The sequence below is a fragment of the Oncorhynchus kisutch genome, linkage group LG14, assembly GCF_002021735.2.
Source record: "Oncorhynchus kisutch isolate 150728-3 linkage group LG14, Okis_V2, whole genome shotgun sequence".
NCBI classification, from domain to species: Eukaryota; Metazoa; Chordata; class Actinopteri; order Salmoniformes; family Salmonidae; genus Oncorhynchus; species Oncorhynchus kisutch.
In genome coordinates this window covers 10879524-10898927 of record NC_034187.2, presented here as the reverse complement: position 1 = coordinate 10898927, position 19404 = coordinate 10879524, and the positions used below count along the sequence as shown (strand labels likewise).

The 19404-nt window shown below is 40.7% G+C and overlaps 1 protein-coding gene across 1 annotated transcript in view; it reads left to right on the top strand.

The window, feature by feature from the left end:
- The first annotated feature begins 5203 nt into the window (after positions 1 to 5203).
- Positions 5204 to 19404, top strand: part of LOC109904605 (dynein heavy chain 6, axonemal) — a 62347-nt gene continuing 48146 nt past the window's right edge. The window contains exons 1-15 of the mRNA XM_031787596.1: positions 5204 to 5267; positions 5422 to 5534; positions 5854 to 6024; positions 8288 to 8538; positions 8640 to 8760; positions 8923 to 9085; positions 9187 to 9232; positions 9389 to 9486; positions 11532 to 11752; positions 15636 to 15983; positions 16206 to 16547; positions 16763 to 17153; positions 17310 to 17500; positions 17748 to 17993; positions 18673 to 18794. Of these exons, the coding sequence (XP_031643456.1) occupies positions 5204 to 5267; positions 5422 to 5534; positions 5854 to 6024; positions 8288 to 8538; positions 8640 to 8760; positions 8923 to 9085; positions 9187 to 9232; positions 9389 to 9486; positions 11532 to 11752; positions 15636 to 15983; positions 16206 to 16547; positions 16763 to 17153; positions 17310 to 17500; positions 17748 to 17993; positions 18673 to 18794 (2888 nt within the window). The remainder of the gene's footprint in view (positions 5268 to 5421; positions 5535 to 5853; positions 6025 to 8287; positions 8539 to 8639; positions 8761 to 8922; positions 9086 to 9186; positions 9233 to 9388; positions 9487 to 11531; positions 11753 to 15635; positions 15984 to 16205; positions 16548 to 16762; positions 17154 to 17309; positions 17501 to 17747; positions 17994 to 18672; positions 18795 to 19404) is intronic.

The window sequence follows — 19404 nt, the reverse complement described above, 5'->3', positions numbered from 1 at the left end:
TGAAAATTGATGATGTAGGCCCACATGCATCATTCCCTAATATGTTTATCATTAAAGAACCCTGTGCTTGTTGAAGCAAACTGCAATTTGCATAGTCCACACTAAGTGCTAACCTTTTCTGAGTCAAGATCACTTTCGCAGTCAAACAGCAAGCTGAGATCTACTGACTTTGACTTAAATGTTTTTACATTAACCTAATAAAAACAGTTCTGTAGGAATTAGTTTCGTGCAGTATGCCTAATACATTATCACAGCACAGGCTATATGCCTGTCCTGACAATATTGTTCTTCTCAGAACATATTGTATTTCAAAACTCGAGCTTTGATAACAAAATGGATCAGTTGGTGTAGCAGTTGCAAGGCACAGCTGAGCATTAATTGAAATAATTTGCAAATAATGTGCTTTTTATTTTACTGGACTGATGGTACCTTCATCTGATGTTCATGGTGCTTTCAAAACAACTGGGAACTCTGGAAAAACAAGGCAAATCAAAGCGATTTTCCCGAGTCGGACATCGTTTTATTCCGAGTTCCCAGATGTCTTGAACGCACTGAAGTCGGAAGTCCAGAGTTCTAAGTTCCCGGTTGTTTTGATCACGGCATTAGTCTCATTAGAGGGAGGGAAAGAGCAGCAAAGAGTCCGCCTCTTTCTTTCCTTTCCTCTGGAGAAATTGACCAGAGAGGACACGGTGTTCAACCTGATTGCGAAACTCGATACACAAATGAATGTTGTTTCTATGACCAGAGAAAGGGAAATATTCCTCGATATTAAAATAGATTCGACGAGCTGCTAATAACAATACAAACGCAGGGATGTAGATACACGTGGCCAGTAATTCATTGCAGCTACAGCACAAATGGTAGTATGGAGAAGTGCGGTTTATGTTTTGTAATAGTGTCGAATAAAAACTTAATCATGAACTCATAAAAGCAGCAGCGCGTTGCTTTATTATTTGACAGTCTCACTCGGATCCTGATTTTTAAAAAAAAGTTATGACATTTCATAACTGTTATGTCCGGGGATTTGGTATATTGGCCATGCGCAGTAGACGCCATAGATCTCCCGGTCCACTGGGTAGGCGGAGTTTTTTCCAGACAAATTCAAAAGTAAAAAACTGGAACACTATTGTTAATTTAACCTTTATTTAACTAGGCAAGTCAGGTAAGAACAAATTCGTATTTACAATGATGGCATACCCCGGCCAAACCCTATCCCGGACCCGGACAACGCTGTTACAATTGTGCGCCGCCCTATGGGACTCCCAATCACGTCCGGTTTTGATACAGTCTGGAATCGAACCAGGGTATGTAGTGACGCCTCTAGCACTGAGATGCAGTGCCTTGAACATGGGGCATTATAGACCCCTGCGCCACTCGGGAGCCCACCCGGTGCGCAGGGCTTCTGAATTAAGTGCACCTACCGGCAATAGCTCAACACGAATTTTAAAAAAGGAGCGCAAGCCTTAATCGTTAGCCTTTCTACAGAAATGTTTGGTGGTCGACTAGGAATGCCTTGAAGATCGAACACTTGTTGACCACTGGCCTAGGGTTTAGGCCCCTTATTTTATAACTCGTTCTCAAACAAAGATGCATCAATTGAGCATGAATTGAAGTGAATAGGAAATTGAGTAACTCTTGCGAGGACAGTGGAAGTTGATAAAATGTATGTTTCATAAACCCAGAGAAATGTGCTTCATCTGGATTTTTACACACACACACACACACACACACACACACACACACACACACACACACACACACACACACACACACACACACACACACACACACACAAATAGGCTTTCTATTGGACCAATCACAATGGGAAAGCAAAACAAAATCCTGATAAAGGCCAACATGCTGTCTTACCATTAACAATAAAGAAGCTCTGTTATCAACTTCCATTTTCCAAAACTTGCTGAATTTAATTTTCATTGAAATAACACAATGAATTATACAGATCAGGGTTTTATTATTCACTAGATGCTTGGCAGTTATTTAGGACGACTTGTTTAACTGATCATTGGGGGCGCAATGATTCTCACAATGTGCCAAATTTATAGTGAAAACCTGCATCATATTTAACCAATATTCTGTCAACTCGGTTAAACAAGTCTGTGAGAGGCGTACTGTGACTACTGGGCCTCTTGTGAATCTCTGGGTTCCAATCACGTGTTCGTTCACTCATCAGAACGTTGCCGAGCAACTTGTTACAACAACTGCCAGTGCTTTCAAGCCAAGTCCACGGATCTCTTGTTGCACTTTGTTGATGAACAATGAGATAGCTAGCTAACCACTTGAACAGTTCATACAGAAAATGAGTGAATTATTTGAGAATATCAACTTGTGACATTTTGATGTTGAGCCTGGCAGTTGATAATGGATGTAAGTAGCTAGCAAGAGTTAGCTTAGCCAGTGTCCATAGCTAGCTAGCCAGCTGACGACGTTGTCGTTTTCATCCATGATGAATTACACATTTAGCTAGCAACTGCGTTACCTTTATACTGTCAGGGTTGGGTAGGTTACTTTGTAAATGTAATCCGTTACAGTTACTAGTTACCTGTGCAAAATTGTAATCAGTAATGTAACTTTTGGATTAGTGAAGACATCAAAACTATGAAATAACACATATGGAATCATGTAGTAAACAAAAAAGTGTTACATCAAAATATATTTTATATTTGAGATTCTTCAAAGTACCGTTGTGACACCGTCGTGAGACTGGTTAGTTTTACCCTACTGATGATGTGTTGTTGCAATAGCAGCTTTGCACACTCTTGGCTTTCTCTCAACCAGCTTCATCTGGAATACATTTCAATTAACATGTTTGCCTTGTTAAAAGTTGATTTGTGGAATTCATTTCCTTAATGTGTTTGAGCCAACAAGTTATGTTGTGACTGGTAGGGGTGGTATACAGAAGATAGCCCTATTTGGTAAAAGACCAAGGTCATATTATGGCAAGAACAGCTCAAATAAGCAAAGACAAATGACAGTTCATCATTACTTTAAGACATGAAGGTCAGTCAATCCAGATTTCAAGATCTTTGAAAGTTTCTTCAAGTGCAGTCCCAAAAACCATCGCTGTGATAAAACTGTCTCTCATGAGGACCGCCACAGGAAAGGAAGACCCAGAGTTACCTCTGCTGCAGAGGATAATTTTATTAAGAGTTACCAGCCTCAGAAATTGCAGACCAAATGCTTCACAGAGTTCAAGTAACAGACACATCTCAACATCAACAGCCATGTCTTTGTGAGACGTAGAGTAGGTGAACGAATGATCTCCGCATGTGTGGTTCCCACCGTGAAGCATAGAGGAGGTGTGGGGGTGCATTGCTGGTGATTTATTTAGAATTCAAGGCACACTTAACCAGCATTGCTACCACAGCATTCTGCAGCGATACGCCATCCCATCGGGTTTGGGAGAGTGATGGAGTGCTGCATCAGATGACCTGGTCTCCACAATCACCCGACTTCAACCCAATTGAGATGGTTTGGGATGAGTTATACTGCAGAGTGAAGGAAAAGCGGCCAACAAGTGCTCAGCATATGTGGGAACTCCTTCAAGACTGTTGGAAAAGCATTCTAGGTGAAGCTGGTTGAGAGAATGCCAAGAGTGTGCAAAGCTGCCATCAAGGCAAAGGGTGGCTACTTTGAAGAATCTCAAATATAAAATATATTTAGATTTGTTTAACACTTTTTTGGTGACACCATGTGTTATTTTATAGTTTTGATGTCTTCACTATTATTCTACAATGTAGAAAATATAACAAATTAAGAAAAACCCTTGAATGAGTAAGGTATTCTAAAACTTTTAACTGGTAGTGTAGGTGTGTCCAAACTTTTGACTGGTACTGTATGTTACCAATTGCAGTATAAATCAATGTTAAAGTTCACATAGCTGGCCATATATAGAAGTTGCATTTTACTTTATGGGTTAGTTATGTAGGCTTCTTCTAACCCATCGCTTTCTGCTACATATAATAATACGATTCAATTATATCTTTACATTAAAATCCAAGGTCTTTTGGAATTCCAATCACTCCAATAAGACTTATAAATATGGAAGTACAGATTGCCCCTTTAAGTCTATCAAAACTGTGTCCATTAGGCCTATGGATTTGTATTTTTATCAACATGAATTAGATTGAGCAATGAAAGCTCCACTTTTCTTCCATAGGCTGGGATCCTCAATATGCAGCTGTTGCAAGAGTGCATTTTTCACTGGCTGTCCACAAGTTTAAAAAAAACTGTAGCCTACAAAAGCCCATTCCTGCTCTTCCCACGATCCATCAAACACATTTGGTGTGTCATCATAGTGGTCTCTGACTTGCACCTTTTTTCAATGCTGATTTGCATTTCATTGAGAAAACAGAGGAGTGTCAAAGATTTTTTTTCGCAAACATCCTTTCTGAATGTAAAAGTAATCCTCGAAGTAATCATCTAATTTTTATCAAGTATCTGTAATCTGATTACAGTATTTTTGCTGGTAACGTAAGGGTTTACAGTTGCCGTTTTTTGTAATCCCTTACATGTAACGGATTACATGTAATCCATTACTCCCCAACCCTGATACTGTAACATGTATCCCATGGATCTGGCTAACTAATGAAATAGTCTTCTAGTTTATGTCATTATAACGCTAGCTAATGTGAGATTTTCAGCATCTGACGGTTTCAAACTTCCAGCAGTCTCCAGGCTCTTCTTCAGGAAAAGGATCCAATGAACTTCCACCAAGGATTGATACTTTACTCCACAGGAAGAATGTCAAGGAAAAAGAAGAGAGTTACATTTCTATGTAAGTTTGTCAATTATATAGAAAAGTGGTATTTTGAATTCGATAAGAAACTTAGCTACTTGTCAGTATGGATTTGTACATTTTTGTCATTTTTACAGGTTACTAAAGAAAAACAAACATGTCAACAGATCATGTATAAAATTGAGTAAATTATCAGGTGTGGGAGAATCTCCCACTGAAAATGCACTATCATCAAATGTGTCCAGGTCTCCTTTACATGGAAGGAGCATTAAGAAAAGTGAGTCTCATCCTCATTTGTTGCATTTTAATGGATTTTGTAAGCAAAATCATTGTGCGTGCAACATTTCTGTTTCTCTAGTTGGCTGCATGTTCCAGCCCAGAAAGCAGGAGCCACTGTGTCTGAAAAGAGGGGTCATTGAACCAATTAAACACACGTGTGAAGCCTCAATGATCCCCGACACATGGAACTATAAAGGACAAAGAGTGAAAGACGTCCACTTTGATGCAAAAGGTAGATTACCCCGAAACAGTTACTCGGAACTGGTTGATTAAGCTTTTTTGCTGCACTTAGCTTTTTTAATGTAGGCTATTCTGTACATAGCCTACATGTCAGGGTGAGGACATTAGACGTAGCATAATTATTGTACATTGTTGGTTCCCAACAGAGCCTGACAATGACTGTGTTGTGAGCCACATAATCAGATTGAGAGGAAAACTGGGCTGGTCCACTGAGATTCCTGACAGGAGAATAGCAAAAGCATGCACACAGAACATACAGGTTGGTCTCCACCATTTTAGCTACTAGCCTATATGATCAATTGATGTGAACTTTATCATTGAGTCTCTGCAGTCCACCGTTTTTATATTTTACATATATATATATATATATATATATATATATATATATATATATATATATATATAAAAAATATATATATAAAAAATTTGTCCAAGACTAGGCTTATATAAGTATAACAGTTAAATTGTTTGTTGTTGTTTTTTAAATACACTAGAGATATTTTGTAATCATTGGCATACGTCTTCATAATCATCATTTGAATCAATGCAAATCTAACTTCCTTGTGGATGTTGTGCAGGAAATCCCTGAGGGGACTAAAAAGGATCCTGGAGAGTATGTGTACTGTCTGATGAGGAACAGAGGTGACCTCAAAATCCAGCCCAACCCCTATGATCTTCAGGTGGTTTCTGTCCAGACAGCTAAACAGAGCTGTCAGTACTGGACCGTCAGCGCTTCATGCATATTCAAGGTCAGTTCAACAAGTTCACGGTTGAACTGTTAAACGTTGGTGAAAATACATAGGCTACGTTAGTAAATTCACTCTGGCTATCTACTCCGATTTCAGAGCACTCTCTTCTTAGTATGCCAGAGCGCAGAATAACTGATGAATTTACGGATGCTCAACACCCGTTGAATATGGCCGGTGTCAGTAAACGTCAGCAAAAAAGTGTAAATAAAATGTTGCCAGCAGAACGGTTACCGTCACCAACCCTCTAGATAACATGAAAACACCCTAACCACGTCTGCTAGGGCGAGTAAAATGGTTAGAGTGAGATTTTTTTTCTCTCAACGCTCTGAATTTATGAACGCACAGAGCGCACTCTGGCACCCCAGGTTGAATTTACGAATGCACAGAGCGCACTCTGGCACTCCAGATTGAATTTACAAACGCACCCATAGATTGCTATTCTCTGTATAGGGCACAACTTTTGACAAGGGACACAAGTAGTGTACTATATATGGCTTTTGTTACTATTTGGGATGCACACATAATTTACTCCTATTTTATGGGCAGGTTTCCCAGAACACAAGTAAAGCCTAGTCCTGGGCCTGTATCCACAAAGCATCTCAAAGCAAGAGTGCAGATCTAGGATCTATCCATCTAATTCTATGAATTATAATCTAAACAGTGAAACTGATCCTTGATCAGCTTTCCTACTCTGATAGTTTTTTGGGGATATGAGCCCTGGCATGTTCAATGGAGATTCTTCAACGTGCTTTTAATTTTAGTCCAAGACTAATGTCCAGGAAACCATCCCAAAGAGTCCACTTCACTCAGTTTTATTTTATAGGTGTCTGTTTTGGAGGACAGAAGTGGTGAAATCATGTCTGTAATAGACTGGCTTTCTGAAAGAGAACTGTTTTTCAAAATCTTCAAGTTGCCATTGTTTGCAAAATTCAGGTTTGTATGGTCGTTCTTATAGAAGGATGATGAAAAGTGTGTATCTGATATGTGTATGTGGAAAGTATGTGATGTAATATCGTAAAATACTGTAATCCAGTTTTACTATGAACTTTTTGCTCTCTGTAGAATTTGGAAGGCATTTACAATCTGGAAGGTCACAGTATGCCACTCAAAGACCAAAAAAGCTAAGTGAGTGTTGATCAAATATTACGTGCCACATGATATTTCATTTGTCTTATAATAAGTCTCGGGAAGGCCATTGTTGCCTTGTCTTCTTCTTGTTCTTCTTGTTCTGCATTTCTTTGTCTCCATACTATTAAATACCTTCCAAATAGAATTTAAGAGCTTTTTATTTTTTTTAAATTTTTTTTAGGGAAATATTATCCAAAGGTCTTTTTTTTACTGATGACATCTTCTTGAGATGTCTGGTTGAAATCAAAGGACTTTTTGAGATGGCCAGTGACAAGACAAGATATGGGGATTCTGACGGTGCCATTGTTTTAACAAAGGTAGGGCCATGTTTTTTGGGGATAACTATCTTGTTTTCAACTCCTTTCTAATAACATGGTTTTGTTTATTCTACCTAGTTGGATAAATCCACCACATACTCCTTGATAGGCTTCTGTGAGGCCCAGACCCAACAATGTGCTGTAGCACTGAGACAACTTCACTGCCTTCACCACAAAGTTGCCACTTTGATTCGCGCAGCTTGTCTGAAGGTACACTGTATTCGTCCTCTAGATTGTTACGAGGACATGTCATTTAAGAGTCCTGAAAACACATCTCTGTCACTATCCTCTGCTGATCTACCCTGGTTTTGATGTTTGGCATGACAACAACCATAGGTGTTGGCATGACAACACAAACAGATCTGAGCCCTAATTCATAAAGAACCTCAGAGGCGGAGTGTTGATATAGGATCAGATCCATGGAATATTTTACGCAATAAGGCAAGAGGGGGTGTGGTATATGGCCAATATACCAAGTTGTAAAGGCTGTTCTTATGCACAATGCAATGTGGAGGAGTGCCTGAATACAGCCCTTAGCCGTGGTATATTGGCAATATACCACAAATCCCAAGGTGCCATATTGCTATTATAACCTGGTTACCAACTTAATTAGAGCAGTAAAAATGAATGTTTTGTCATACCCATGGTATACGGTCTGATATACCACGGCTGTCAGCCAATCAGCATTCAGGGCTTGAACCACCCAGTTTATAATAGTCAATATGATCTAAAAGGCAGATCAGCACTCCTACTCTGAGACATTTTATATTGAATAAGATATATTCAATATATCATTGTACTGTCTTTTGTCTTGTCAGGCAGCAGAGGTCCACGGTGCAGAGAGACTGTTCCTCCCTCTGTCCTCTCAGTCGACCAACAGGCCGCTGTATGCTGAGGTGGCTGAGTGGCGGATCCTCTTGTGTCGCTTCAGCCACTTCCTCAACCTGATAGACAGAATGTTTGAAGAGATGCTCTGTGTCTTGGTCAGATCTGCAGTTCAACTCCTTCTGTTGTTCCTCCGAGAGTCCTCTAACACTAATGGAGTGAAAGAGAGAAGACAAAAGACAATGTAAGTGGTTTTTAATGGAAATATAGTAAGGTTATAGCATTTGTCAGTGAGTTTACTTAGCATGCTTGCGATGTTGAAATATTTCCCTGTGTACTCCCTAGAAAGATGGCAAGGATGGATGCAAGTGGACCTTACATGAATATTATCAAAGAGCCAACTGGTCGTAATGCGGCGCATAAACTTTCTTCACACAGCCAAGGCCGACCACAGCTTGTTAACAAGGTAGATCAGCTTTTATCTATTGTGCCAATGTGGTCAGAAACATGTAAACATCACTAAACAATGCGTCACTTGTAATACTAAATTGACTTGTAGTATCACATTTTCTAGTAATCTCTCGTGGACAAACTTTACTTTCTGGGTTAACTGAGATTACATTTCTAGATGCTACCAGATTTGAAAAGGGAAGAGCCTAAAGAAGAGATCCAGGCTGTATTTGAAGTGAACGTCCTGCTTACAGTCACACCTGTGAACCAGCCAATGACAGATGATGTCTCAGCCAAAGGGACAGCCACAACAGAGCTCCACTCTGAAGTCGACACAAAAGGTGAATCCCATTTATAGTAAAAAAAACAACTAAAATAGATATTATGAACTAAGGTGTTCGAACTTAAATGTCTGCTGAAGCTTAGTGTTTTCTCAACCTAGATACAGAGAAGGATAAAGAGGTTTCCCGTGAGGAGACTCCATGGCGGTATGACTTCACTTATATATTACATAAACTGTATCGCTCCATGTTCCTCTATTAGGAAAATGTATGATTCAGCTAGTGTTTTTCTGCTAATCTGTCAGTCAGCTCAGTCAGTGAAGTGATTATATTACACAGATGCTGTTGTTTTCCTTCTCCTAGTTCGCCCAGCAAACGAGTGAAGCTAACCATCTATCCCTGCCTTGATGACTTCACACTGCACATTCAACAGGTGCTACAAGGATTTGAACAAGTCATTGGTAAGACATTCTCTAAAGATTTAAATTCACAGCCTTGTTGTTTTGTAAATACTGTAGGTTCATAAGTATTATGCTGTTTTAAAGTGCAGAGCTTTGCTAGACGGTAATGGACTGTGTCCCAGATGGCACACTATTCCCTACATGCAGCATACAGTGCCTTCGGAAAGTATTCAGACCCCTTGACTTTTCCCAAATTTTGTTACATTACAGCCTTATTTTAACATGCTTTTTTAAACTCATCAATCTACACACAATACCCCATAATGACATCACAATACCCCATAATGACATCACAATACCCCCATAAGGACAAAGCGAAAACAGTTATAAAAAACTGAAACACCTTAATTACATACAGTACCAGTCAAAGTTTGGACACACCTACTCATTCCAGGGTTTTTCTTAATTTGTACTATTTTCTACATTGCAGAATAATAGTGAAGACATCAAAACTATGAAAAGTGTAGTAACCAAAAATGTGTTCAACAAATCAAAATATATTTTATATTTGAGATTCTTCAAAGTAGCCACCCTTTGCCTTGATGACAGTTTTGCACACTCTTGGCATTCTCTCAACCAGCTTCATGAGATAGTTACCAGGAATGCATTTCAATGAACAGTTAATGCCTTGTTAAACATTAATTTGTGGAATTTATTGTGTTTGAGCCAATCAGTTGTGTTGTGACAAGGTACAGAAGGGGTGGTATACAGAAGATAGCCCTATTTGGTAAAAGGCCAAGTCAATATTATGCCAATAACAGCTCAAATAAGAAAAGACAAATGACAGTCCATCATTACTTTAAGGCATGAAGGTCAGTCAATCTGGAAAATTTCAATAACTTTGAAAGTTCCTTCAATTGCAGTTGCAAAAACCATGATGAAACTCTCTCTCATGAGGGCACCACAGGAAAGGAAGACCCAGAGTTATCTCTGCTGCAGAGGATAAGTTCATTAGAGTTACCAGCCTCAGAAATTTCAGCCCAAATAAATGCTTCACAGACCTCAAGTAACAGACACATCTCAACATCAACTGTTCAGAGGAGAATGCGTGAATCAAACCTTCATGGTCGAATTGCTGCAAAAAAAACACTACTTAGAGCACACCAATAAGAGGAAGAGACTTGCTTGGGCAAAGAAACACGAACAATGGACATCAGACCGGTGGAAATCTGTCCTTTGGCCTGATGAGTCCAAATTTGCAAATGTTTGGTTCCAACAGCCGTGTCTTTGTGAGACGCAGAGTAGGTGAACGGATGATCTCGGAATGTGTGGTTCCCACCGTGAAGCATGGAGGGGGAGGTGTGATGGTGTGGGGTGCTTTGCTGGTGACACAGTCAGTGATTTATTTAGAATTCAAGGCATACTTAACCAGCATGGCTACCACAGCAGTCTGCAGCGATACACCATCCCATTTGGTTTACGCTTAGTGGGACTATAATTTGTTTTTCAACATGACAATGACCCAACACACCTCCAGGCTGTGTAAGGGCTATTTGACCAAGAAGGAGAGTGATGGAGTAATGCACCAGATGACCTGGCCTCCACAATCACCCAACCTCAACCCAATTGAGATGGTTTGGGATGAGTTGTACCGCAGAGCCAACAAGTGCTCAGCATATGTGGGAACTCATTCAAGACTGTTGGAAAAGCATTCCAGCTGAAGCTGGTTGAGAGAATGCTAAGAGTGTGCAAAGCTGTCAAGGCAAAGGGTGGGTACTTTGAAAAATCTCAAATCTCAAATATATTTTGAATGGTTTAACAATTTTTTTTGGTGACACCATGATTCCATATGTGTTATTTCATAGTTTTGATGGCTTTGCTATTGTCCTACAATGTAGAAAATAGTACAAATATAGAAAACCCTTGAATGAGTAGGTGTGTCCAAACTTTTGACTGGGTATAGGGAATAAGGTGCCATTTGCGACACGCCATGAATAATTAGTAATCTACAGAAATGTAATAAGCACTGGATTGTAACAATTATCTCTAACTGTTTTACAGTTACACATTTGCCCTAATATATTAATTACATTGATTTCACTCAGCCAAACAGACATCCTTCAACCAAGACCCTAATCTCCTGGACTTGCACTCGCCCCCTGTGTTTGACCTGAAACTGTCTGTTGACGAGGAGCTGGAGAAGGAAAGAGACCAACATCTCCGACCATGGCCTGAGCTGGAGCTGTTACTGGGGACAGATCCCGCTTTCCAGTCTGATGTACGTAACTATGCAGCACTCACAGTGACACGTATACGCATCTCACACGTACACATGTCACCTGTATGGCATGTCACACTATCACACCAGCATCATCGAATCATGTGTTATACGCGTCGGAGGCGGAGCTGTTCTCCGTTACATGCTCTTAGCTGATGCTCTTATCCGGTGAGACTTACACAGTTAGTGCATTTAAGGTAGCTAGGTACGACAACCACATTTCACAGGTAGGTTTCCATCCAATTGGCAACAGATTTTCATTCCAAAAGACATCATCTGCATCAAAACAAAAGCAGCATGAAGCTCATCAACTTTCACCACCCTGTGATGTTCATCATAACTTATTTCATCTGTAGCCTGATAAACTGTATGTTTTCCCGAGTTTTAGTGGGAGGACCACACAACATATGAAATCAAAATGTATTTGTCACATATTTTATAAATAACAGGTGTAGACTTACAGTGAAATGCACACAAAGAAAGGAGGGAAAACGGGCTACCTAAGTATGGTTCCCAATCAGAGACAACGATAGACAGCTGTCCCTGATTGAGAACCATACCCGGCCAAAACATAGAAATACAAAAATCATAGATAACAAAACATAGAATGCCCACCCCAAATCACACCCTGACCAAACCAAATAGACACATAAAAAGGCTCTAAGGTCAGGGCATAACAATTGGATTAGTAACCGAGAGGTTGCAAGATCGAATCCCCGAGCTGACAAGGTGAAAATCTGTCATTCTGCCCCTGAACAAGGCAGTTAGTTCTTAGGTTGTCATTGAAAATAAGAATGTGTTCTTAACTGACTTGCCTAGTTAAATAAAGGTTACAAATTATAATTATTTTAAAAAAAGTAGAATTATATTTTTTGACATTTTTACAAATGAATTAAAAAAGAAAAGCTGAAATGTCTTGAGTCAAACCATTAGTTATGGAAAGCTTAAATAAATTCAGGATTAAAAATGTGCTTAACAAGACATAATAAATTGCATACCTCATCTCTGTACCCCACACATACAATTATCTGTCGAGCAGTGAATTTCAAACACAGATTCAACCACAAAGACCAGGGAGGTTTTCTAATGCCTCACAAAGAAGGGCATCGATTGGTAGATGGACCAAAAAAAGCAGACATTGAATGTCCCTATGAGCATGGGGAAGTTATTAATTACACTTTGGATGGTGTATCAATACTAATACTATCAATCACTACTAAGATACAGGTGTCCTTCCTAACTCAGTTGTCGGAGAGGAAGGAAACCGCTCAGGCCAATGGTGACTTTAAAATAGTTACAGAGTTTAATGGCTGTGATAGGAGAAAACTGAGGATGGACAACAACATTGTAGTTACTCCATATACCAACCTAATTGACAGAGTGAAGAGAAGGAAACCTGTACAGAATACAAAAAAATACAAAGCATGCATCCTGTGTGCAATATGGCAAGTTTGGAACTAACAAGACTCTTCCTAGAGCTGGCCTCCCATGCCAAACTGAGCAATCGGGGGAGAAGCGTTTTGGTCAGGGTGGTGACCAAGAGCTCCAGAGTTCCTCTGTGGAGATGGGAGAACCTTCTAGAAGGACAACCATCTCTGCAGCACTCCACCAATCAGGCCTTTATGTTAGAGTGGCCTGACGGAAGCCACTCCTCAGTAAAAGGCACATGACAGCCTGCTTGGAATTTGCCAAAAGGCACCTAAAGGACTCTCAGACCATGAAAAACAAGATTCTCTGGTCTGATAAAATCAAAGATTAAACTCTTTGGCTTGAATGCCAAGTGTCACGTCTGGAGTAAAACTGGCACCATCCCTATGGTGAAACATGGTGGTGGCAGCATCATGCTGTGGGGATGTTTTTCAGCGGCAGGGACTGGGAGACTAGTCAGTATTGAGGGAAAAATAAACAATGAAGTACAGAAAGATTCTTGATGAAAACCTGCTCCAGAGCCCTCAGGACCTCAGACTGGGGCGAAGGTTCACCTTCCAGCAGGACAATGACCCTAAGCACACAGCCAAGACAACGCAGTAGTGGCTTCGGGACAAGTCTCTGAATGTCCTTGAGTGGCCCAGCCAGAGCCCGGACTTGAACCCGATTGAACATCTCCGGAGAGACCTGAAAATAGCTGTTCAGTGATGCTCCCCATCCAACCGAACAGAGCTTGAGAGGATCTTCAGAGAAGAATGGAAGAAACTCCACAAATTCAGGTGTGCCAAGCTTGTAGCGTCATACCCAAAAAGACATGAGGCTGTAATTGCTGCCAAAGGTGCTCTAAACACTTACAGTATGTAAATGTGATATTTCAGTTTTTTTATTTGCAATAAATTTGCAAAAAAGTATTATCAAAACCTGTTTTTGCTTTGTCATTATGTTTTATTGTGTGTAGATTGATGAGGGGGAAAAAATCTATGTAATCGATTTTAGAATAAGGCTGTAACGTAAGAAAATGTGTAAAAAGTCAAGGGGTCTGAATATTTTCCGAATGCACTGTATACTGTAGGTAGGTAGGGATAAAGTGGCTAGGCAACAGGATAGATAATAGATTGAGCTGTAGCAGCAGTGTATATGGTGAGTGTGTGAGTGTCATCAGTAAGCATGTTTGCGCATGTTATGTGTGTGTGGATATATGTACAGTAGTGTGTGTGTTGGGATGTCAGCGTGTAAGTATGTGCGAGTGTTTGGGTAGAGACCAGTGTGTGTGTGTACATAGAGTCAGTGTTTGTTCAAAGAGAGTTTGTTCAAAAAAGTGTCAATGCAGGTTGTCCCGGTAACCATTTGATGAACTATTTAGTAGCCTGGTTTAGAAGTCTTATGGCATGGGGGTGGAAGCTGTTCAGGGTCCTGTTGTTTCCCCACTTGGTGCACTGGTACCGCTTGTGGTGTGGTAGCAGAGAGAACAGTTTGGCTTGAGTGACTGGAGTCTTTGACAATTTGTTGGGCTCCTGACTGGCGCAGTGGTCTAAGGCACTGCATCTCAGTGCTAGAGGCGTCATTACAGACCTTGGTTTGATTTCAAGCTGTATCACAACTGGCGGCGCACTATTGGCCCAGCATCGTCCGTGGTAGGCCGGCCATTGTAAATAAGAATTTGTTCTTAACTGACTTGCCTAGTTAAATAAAGGTTAAATAAAATAAAGTTCCTCTGACACAGAGATCCTGGATGGCAGGGAGCTCTGCCCCAGTGATGTACTGGGCCGTACTCACCATTCTCTGGAGAGCCTTACAGTCAGGTGCCTTGGGGCTGCTTTACCAAGTGGTGATGCAGCCAGTCAAAATGCTCTCAATAGTCTTTGGTCCCATATTCCTACGCAATGGCTACAAGTACAACTTGTTGGATGCATTTGCTGTTTGTTTTGGTTGTGTTTCAGATTATTTTGTGCCGATAGAAATGAATGGTAATATTTTATTGTGTAATTTTGAAGTTAATACTTCTACATTAATGTGGATGCTACCATGCTTACGGATAGTCCTGAATGAATTGTGAATAATGAATGATAAGTAAGAAAGTTACAGGCCAAATATCATAGCCCCAAGATATGCTAACCTATCACTATTACAATAACAGGGGAGGTTAGCGTTTTTTGGGAGTATGATCTTTGACCCTTTGTCATTTTCTCACAAGTCTTTGGCTTGTACTTATAGTCATTGTATCATATAAAATAAAAAGTGCTGGGGGAGGGAGGGTCACTGTGGAGGTCACTGTGGAGGGTCACTGTGGAGGGTCACTGTGGAGGTGGAGGGTCACTGTGGAGGTCACTGTGGGAATAATTGAGATACTTTTTGAATAGTTATTTTCCATAGAATTGTAGTTGTTTGTCACTTACCTATTACTAGTTTGACATGTTTTTCTATATTCTAAATATGGTTTGTTGACATATGACATAGACCTTGATACAGGTGATACACATCTGATGTGTTTGTTGATTTCCAGCTGTCGGACATCCTCAGTACCGTCCAGCGAGGGATGCAGGGAGTGGAGAAGCACTGTCAGAGGCTAGAGAAGTTCTGTGATATGGTGGAGACAGCCATGTTGACTGACATGGATGGGTTCTTGGCCGGGGAGAAATGGTCTCCCCAGGATATCAAGGCCATCTTGGCGGTGCACACAGAGAGCATCAGGCTGATGAAAAGGATAGAGACTGAGACCCGTGTCAACATGATCCTGGTCAGGTGTCACCAGTACCAGTCAAACTGCCTGCCCTACCCAGAGGCTCTCATCTTTACCATTCACTCCATGCTCCCCTCCATTGTAAAGAAGAAGAATCTGGAACTGATGGAGGTTTGTTAAATAGTACATTAGTATACCATAGTTTTTGTTAGTGTTGTTGTTTAAGCGCGTCTAAATACCAGATACTCTACCTACAGTCATGAAGTAAACTTTAGACTTGCATAATTCATGTTCAGGCTATTCATATTTTGAAGTTATTGTAATTGCGTTGAGGAGTGCTTTGACCAGTACTACTTTTCGGTTATACTTTCCTCTCTCAATCTGTTCAATCAGGTGATCAGAGGAGCTCTTAAAAAGCTGGATAAAGACATTTTTACAGTGGAAGAGTTTGTTGAGCATCTGACCTTCCTGAGTCGGATATCTGTGCAGATTCCAACTCTGGAAAGACAGTATCAGTTCCTCATCCAGCTCTATAGTATGGCTAAAGAGTACCAGATCACTATCTCTCCTGAGGAGCTGGCTTTGTACCAGCACCTCGTCCCCAGCTTCCAGCATCTCAAATCCACTGTCATGATCTGTGAAACCAAGAGGGATGACAACATCTTCAAGTTCAGCGTTGATCTGGGCAAACACTTAAATCAACTCAGATATGAGCTTGTTCTGGTTAAAATGAAGGTACGGTTGATCTTTCATCAGTTGTTGTGCTTTTCTCCCTCCTTAATACTCAATAAGAGTCATTATTCTTGATTGTGTTTTAACATGTTTGTATCTATGATTTCCTCTTTCTGACAAAGCTGCCTCGCCTGGTCTCACACCTGTTCATACTGCCAATGGCCGGACAACAGATGTAGGACCAGGCTTAAAGATGTCACAAATCTCTTATTTCCCAGGTGAACAATCCCATCCTGCTTTGCTCCTATACGTCTCCCAAAGTGGCCAATGAGATCCTCCAGGCCCTCTCGGAGGAGGTGGCCATCTACTCCAATAAGGCATACAGCTACACTAGCTACGGAGAGCTCCTGAGAAACTCTTTTTCTATGAAGAAGATCTCCACTGTGGTCCGCATGAAGCAGGGCCGTGGTTCTAACGCTGCCGAAGTGGAGGCAGAGCTGTCTGAGGTGGACTATGCCCTGACGCTGAGGAAGATGCTCTGGGGGATGCAGAAGGAATGGGATAAACACTACAGCCGTTGGAGAACCACCACCTTCGAGCTGCTCAATGTGGACGATCTGCAAAATGATGTCAGCCGCTTTACACAGACCATCTACATGTTAGAGAAAGGTGATATTTTAGGATCATTATTGTTGGGATTCATCACCATGTCATGTCAGGTGGTTCCGTGTTATCACAAGTGTTGCTGTGTTAAATGATGGGTTGAATGTAAAGGAATTAATATATGTGAAACAACTAATACACGTTGTTTTCTTTGTCATTCAGGTTTACCTGAAAACAACATAGTTCCCATTCTGAAGCAGAAGGTGATGGACTTCAAGCTTTGTCTGCCCATCGTCCTGGCTCTCAGGAACCCTTATCTCCGTCAGAGACACTGGGAAGACATCCAGAGCTATATCGGACAATTCTTCACCAAAGAGGATAACTTCACCCTTGGAAACCTATTAGACATAAAGGTATGGCATCTTTAGATGGTAGCAATAAAATATCTACCTTGCTTTTCTAAGAATTTCTGGAAAAAATGTCTGAAATCACGTTAAGGGCCATTTCTAAGTTCTAACATTGCGATCATGATATGTTTTTTTTTACCTACTTTAGTTGAATCCACTATTTGTAAGTGGCTCTGGATAAGAACATTTACTAAATTACTATAATCTGAACGTAAAATTAAATTCTAAATTTCCCTCTGTGACATGTATGCAGATTCTTCAGCAAAGTGGTTCGATAGGGGACATCTCCACTACTGCCACCAATGAGGCCACTTTAGAGAGCATCCTGTACAAAGTGATCGACCTGTGGAGGAACACAGACTTCCGTCTGATCACCCACCAGTCTGACGCATCCACGGTGAAAATCATCGCCTCGGCAGACGACGTCATGGCACAGCTAGAAGAGAGTCAGACCACTATCATGAGCATCAAGGCATCCCGCTACGCTGAGCCTATCAAGGTCAGGTGTCATTCAAATGTGACCGGAGAGAAACATGATTTGAATAAATATTGCCCCTTCTCATATCATAGATTCTATAAATTTGTCTTTTGCTTCAAACCTCGAGTGGACTCCCGAGTGACGCAGCGGTCTAAGGCACTGCATCTCAGTGCTAGAGGCGTCACTACAGACCTGGTTCAATTCCAGGCTGTATCACAACCGGCTGTGATTGGGAGTCCCATAGGGCGGCGCACACAATTGGCCCAGGGTCGTCCGTGTTAGGGTTTGTCCAGGGTAGGCCGTCATTGTAAATATGAGTTTGTTCTTAACTGACTTGCCTAGTTAAATAAAGGTTAAATAATGGTTAAATAAAGGTTAAATAATGGTTAAATAAAGATTCAATCAAAATATATAAATACATTTGAGAAATACTGTATAATATTTGTACATAATGGAATCACTGTTCAAGTTCAAATCAAGTTCTCTGAATCTTGTGGTTTTGTCAGTTGTTGGGGGACAAGGTGGTATTCGTTAGCCTGGTCCCAGAACTGTGTGTTCTGTCTTGCCAACTCCTATGGACATTGTCATGCCACACTGCATAACAATGACCATAGGAGTTGGCAAGACAGAACAAACAGACCTGGGACCAGGCTTAGTATTATTGTGTGTGTGATGACAATGTGATCTCTCTCTTGTTTAGTATCTGATAGATGAATGGGAGAGGAAGCTGAACCAGTTCTCGCATACCCTGGAGGAGTGGGTCATGTGTCAGAAGAGATGGCTCTACCTGGAGCCTATCTTCTCTGCTGGAGGGATTCAGAGGCAAGGCAGCTATTGTAGTTTTACCTGTGTGTGTTGTATTAACGGATGAGGTGTGTGTCATGGCACTTTGGTTTGTATTGTTTATTGTATTGTCTTGTGTTTCATCTGCTGCTGACAATACATCTACACTGAACAAAAATATAAACGCAACAATTTCAACGATTTTCCTGAGTTACAGTTCATATGAAGAAATCTGTGAAATATAAATAAATACATTCATTAGGCCCTAATCTATGGATTTCACATGACTGGGCAAGGGCGCTTTCACGCCCTGACCTGAGATATCTCTGTTTTCTTTATATTTTGGTTAGGTCAGGGTGTGACTAGGGTGGGGACGCTAGTTTTTGATTGTCTAGGGATTTTTGTATGTCGAGTTTTTGTAGGTCTAGGTGATTTGTATGTCTATGGTGGCCTGATATGGTTCCCAATCAGAGGCAGCTGTTTATCGATGTCTCTGATTGGGGATCATATTTAGGTAGCCATTTCCCTTTGGTGTTTGTGGGATCTTGTTCTATGTTTAGTTGCCTGTATGCGCTATTCGTATAGCTTCACGTGTCGTTATTTTGTTCAGCGTTTCATTCTTTTAATAAAAAAGAATGTACGTATACCA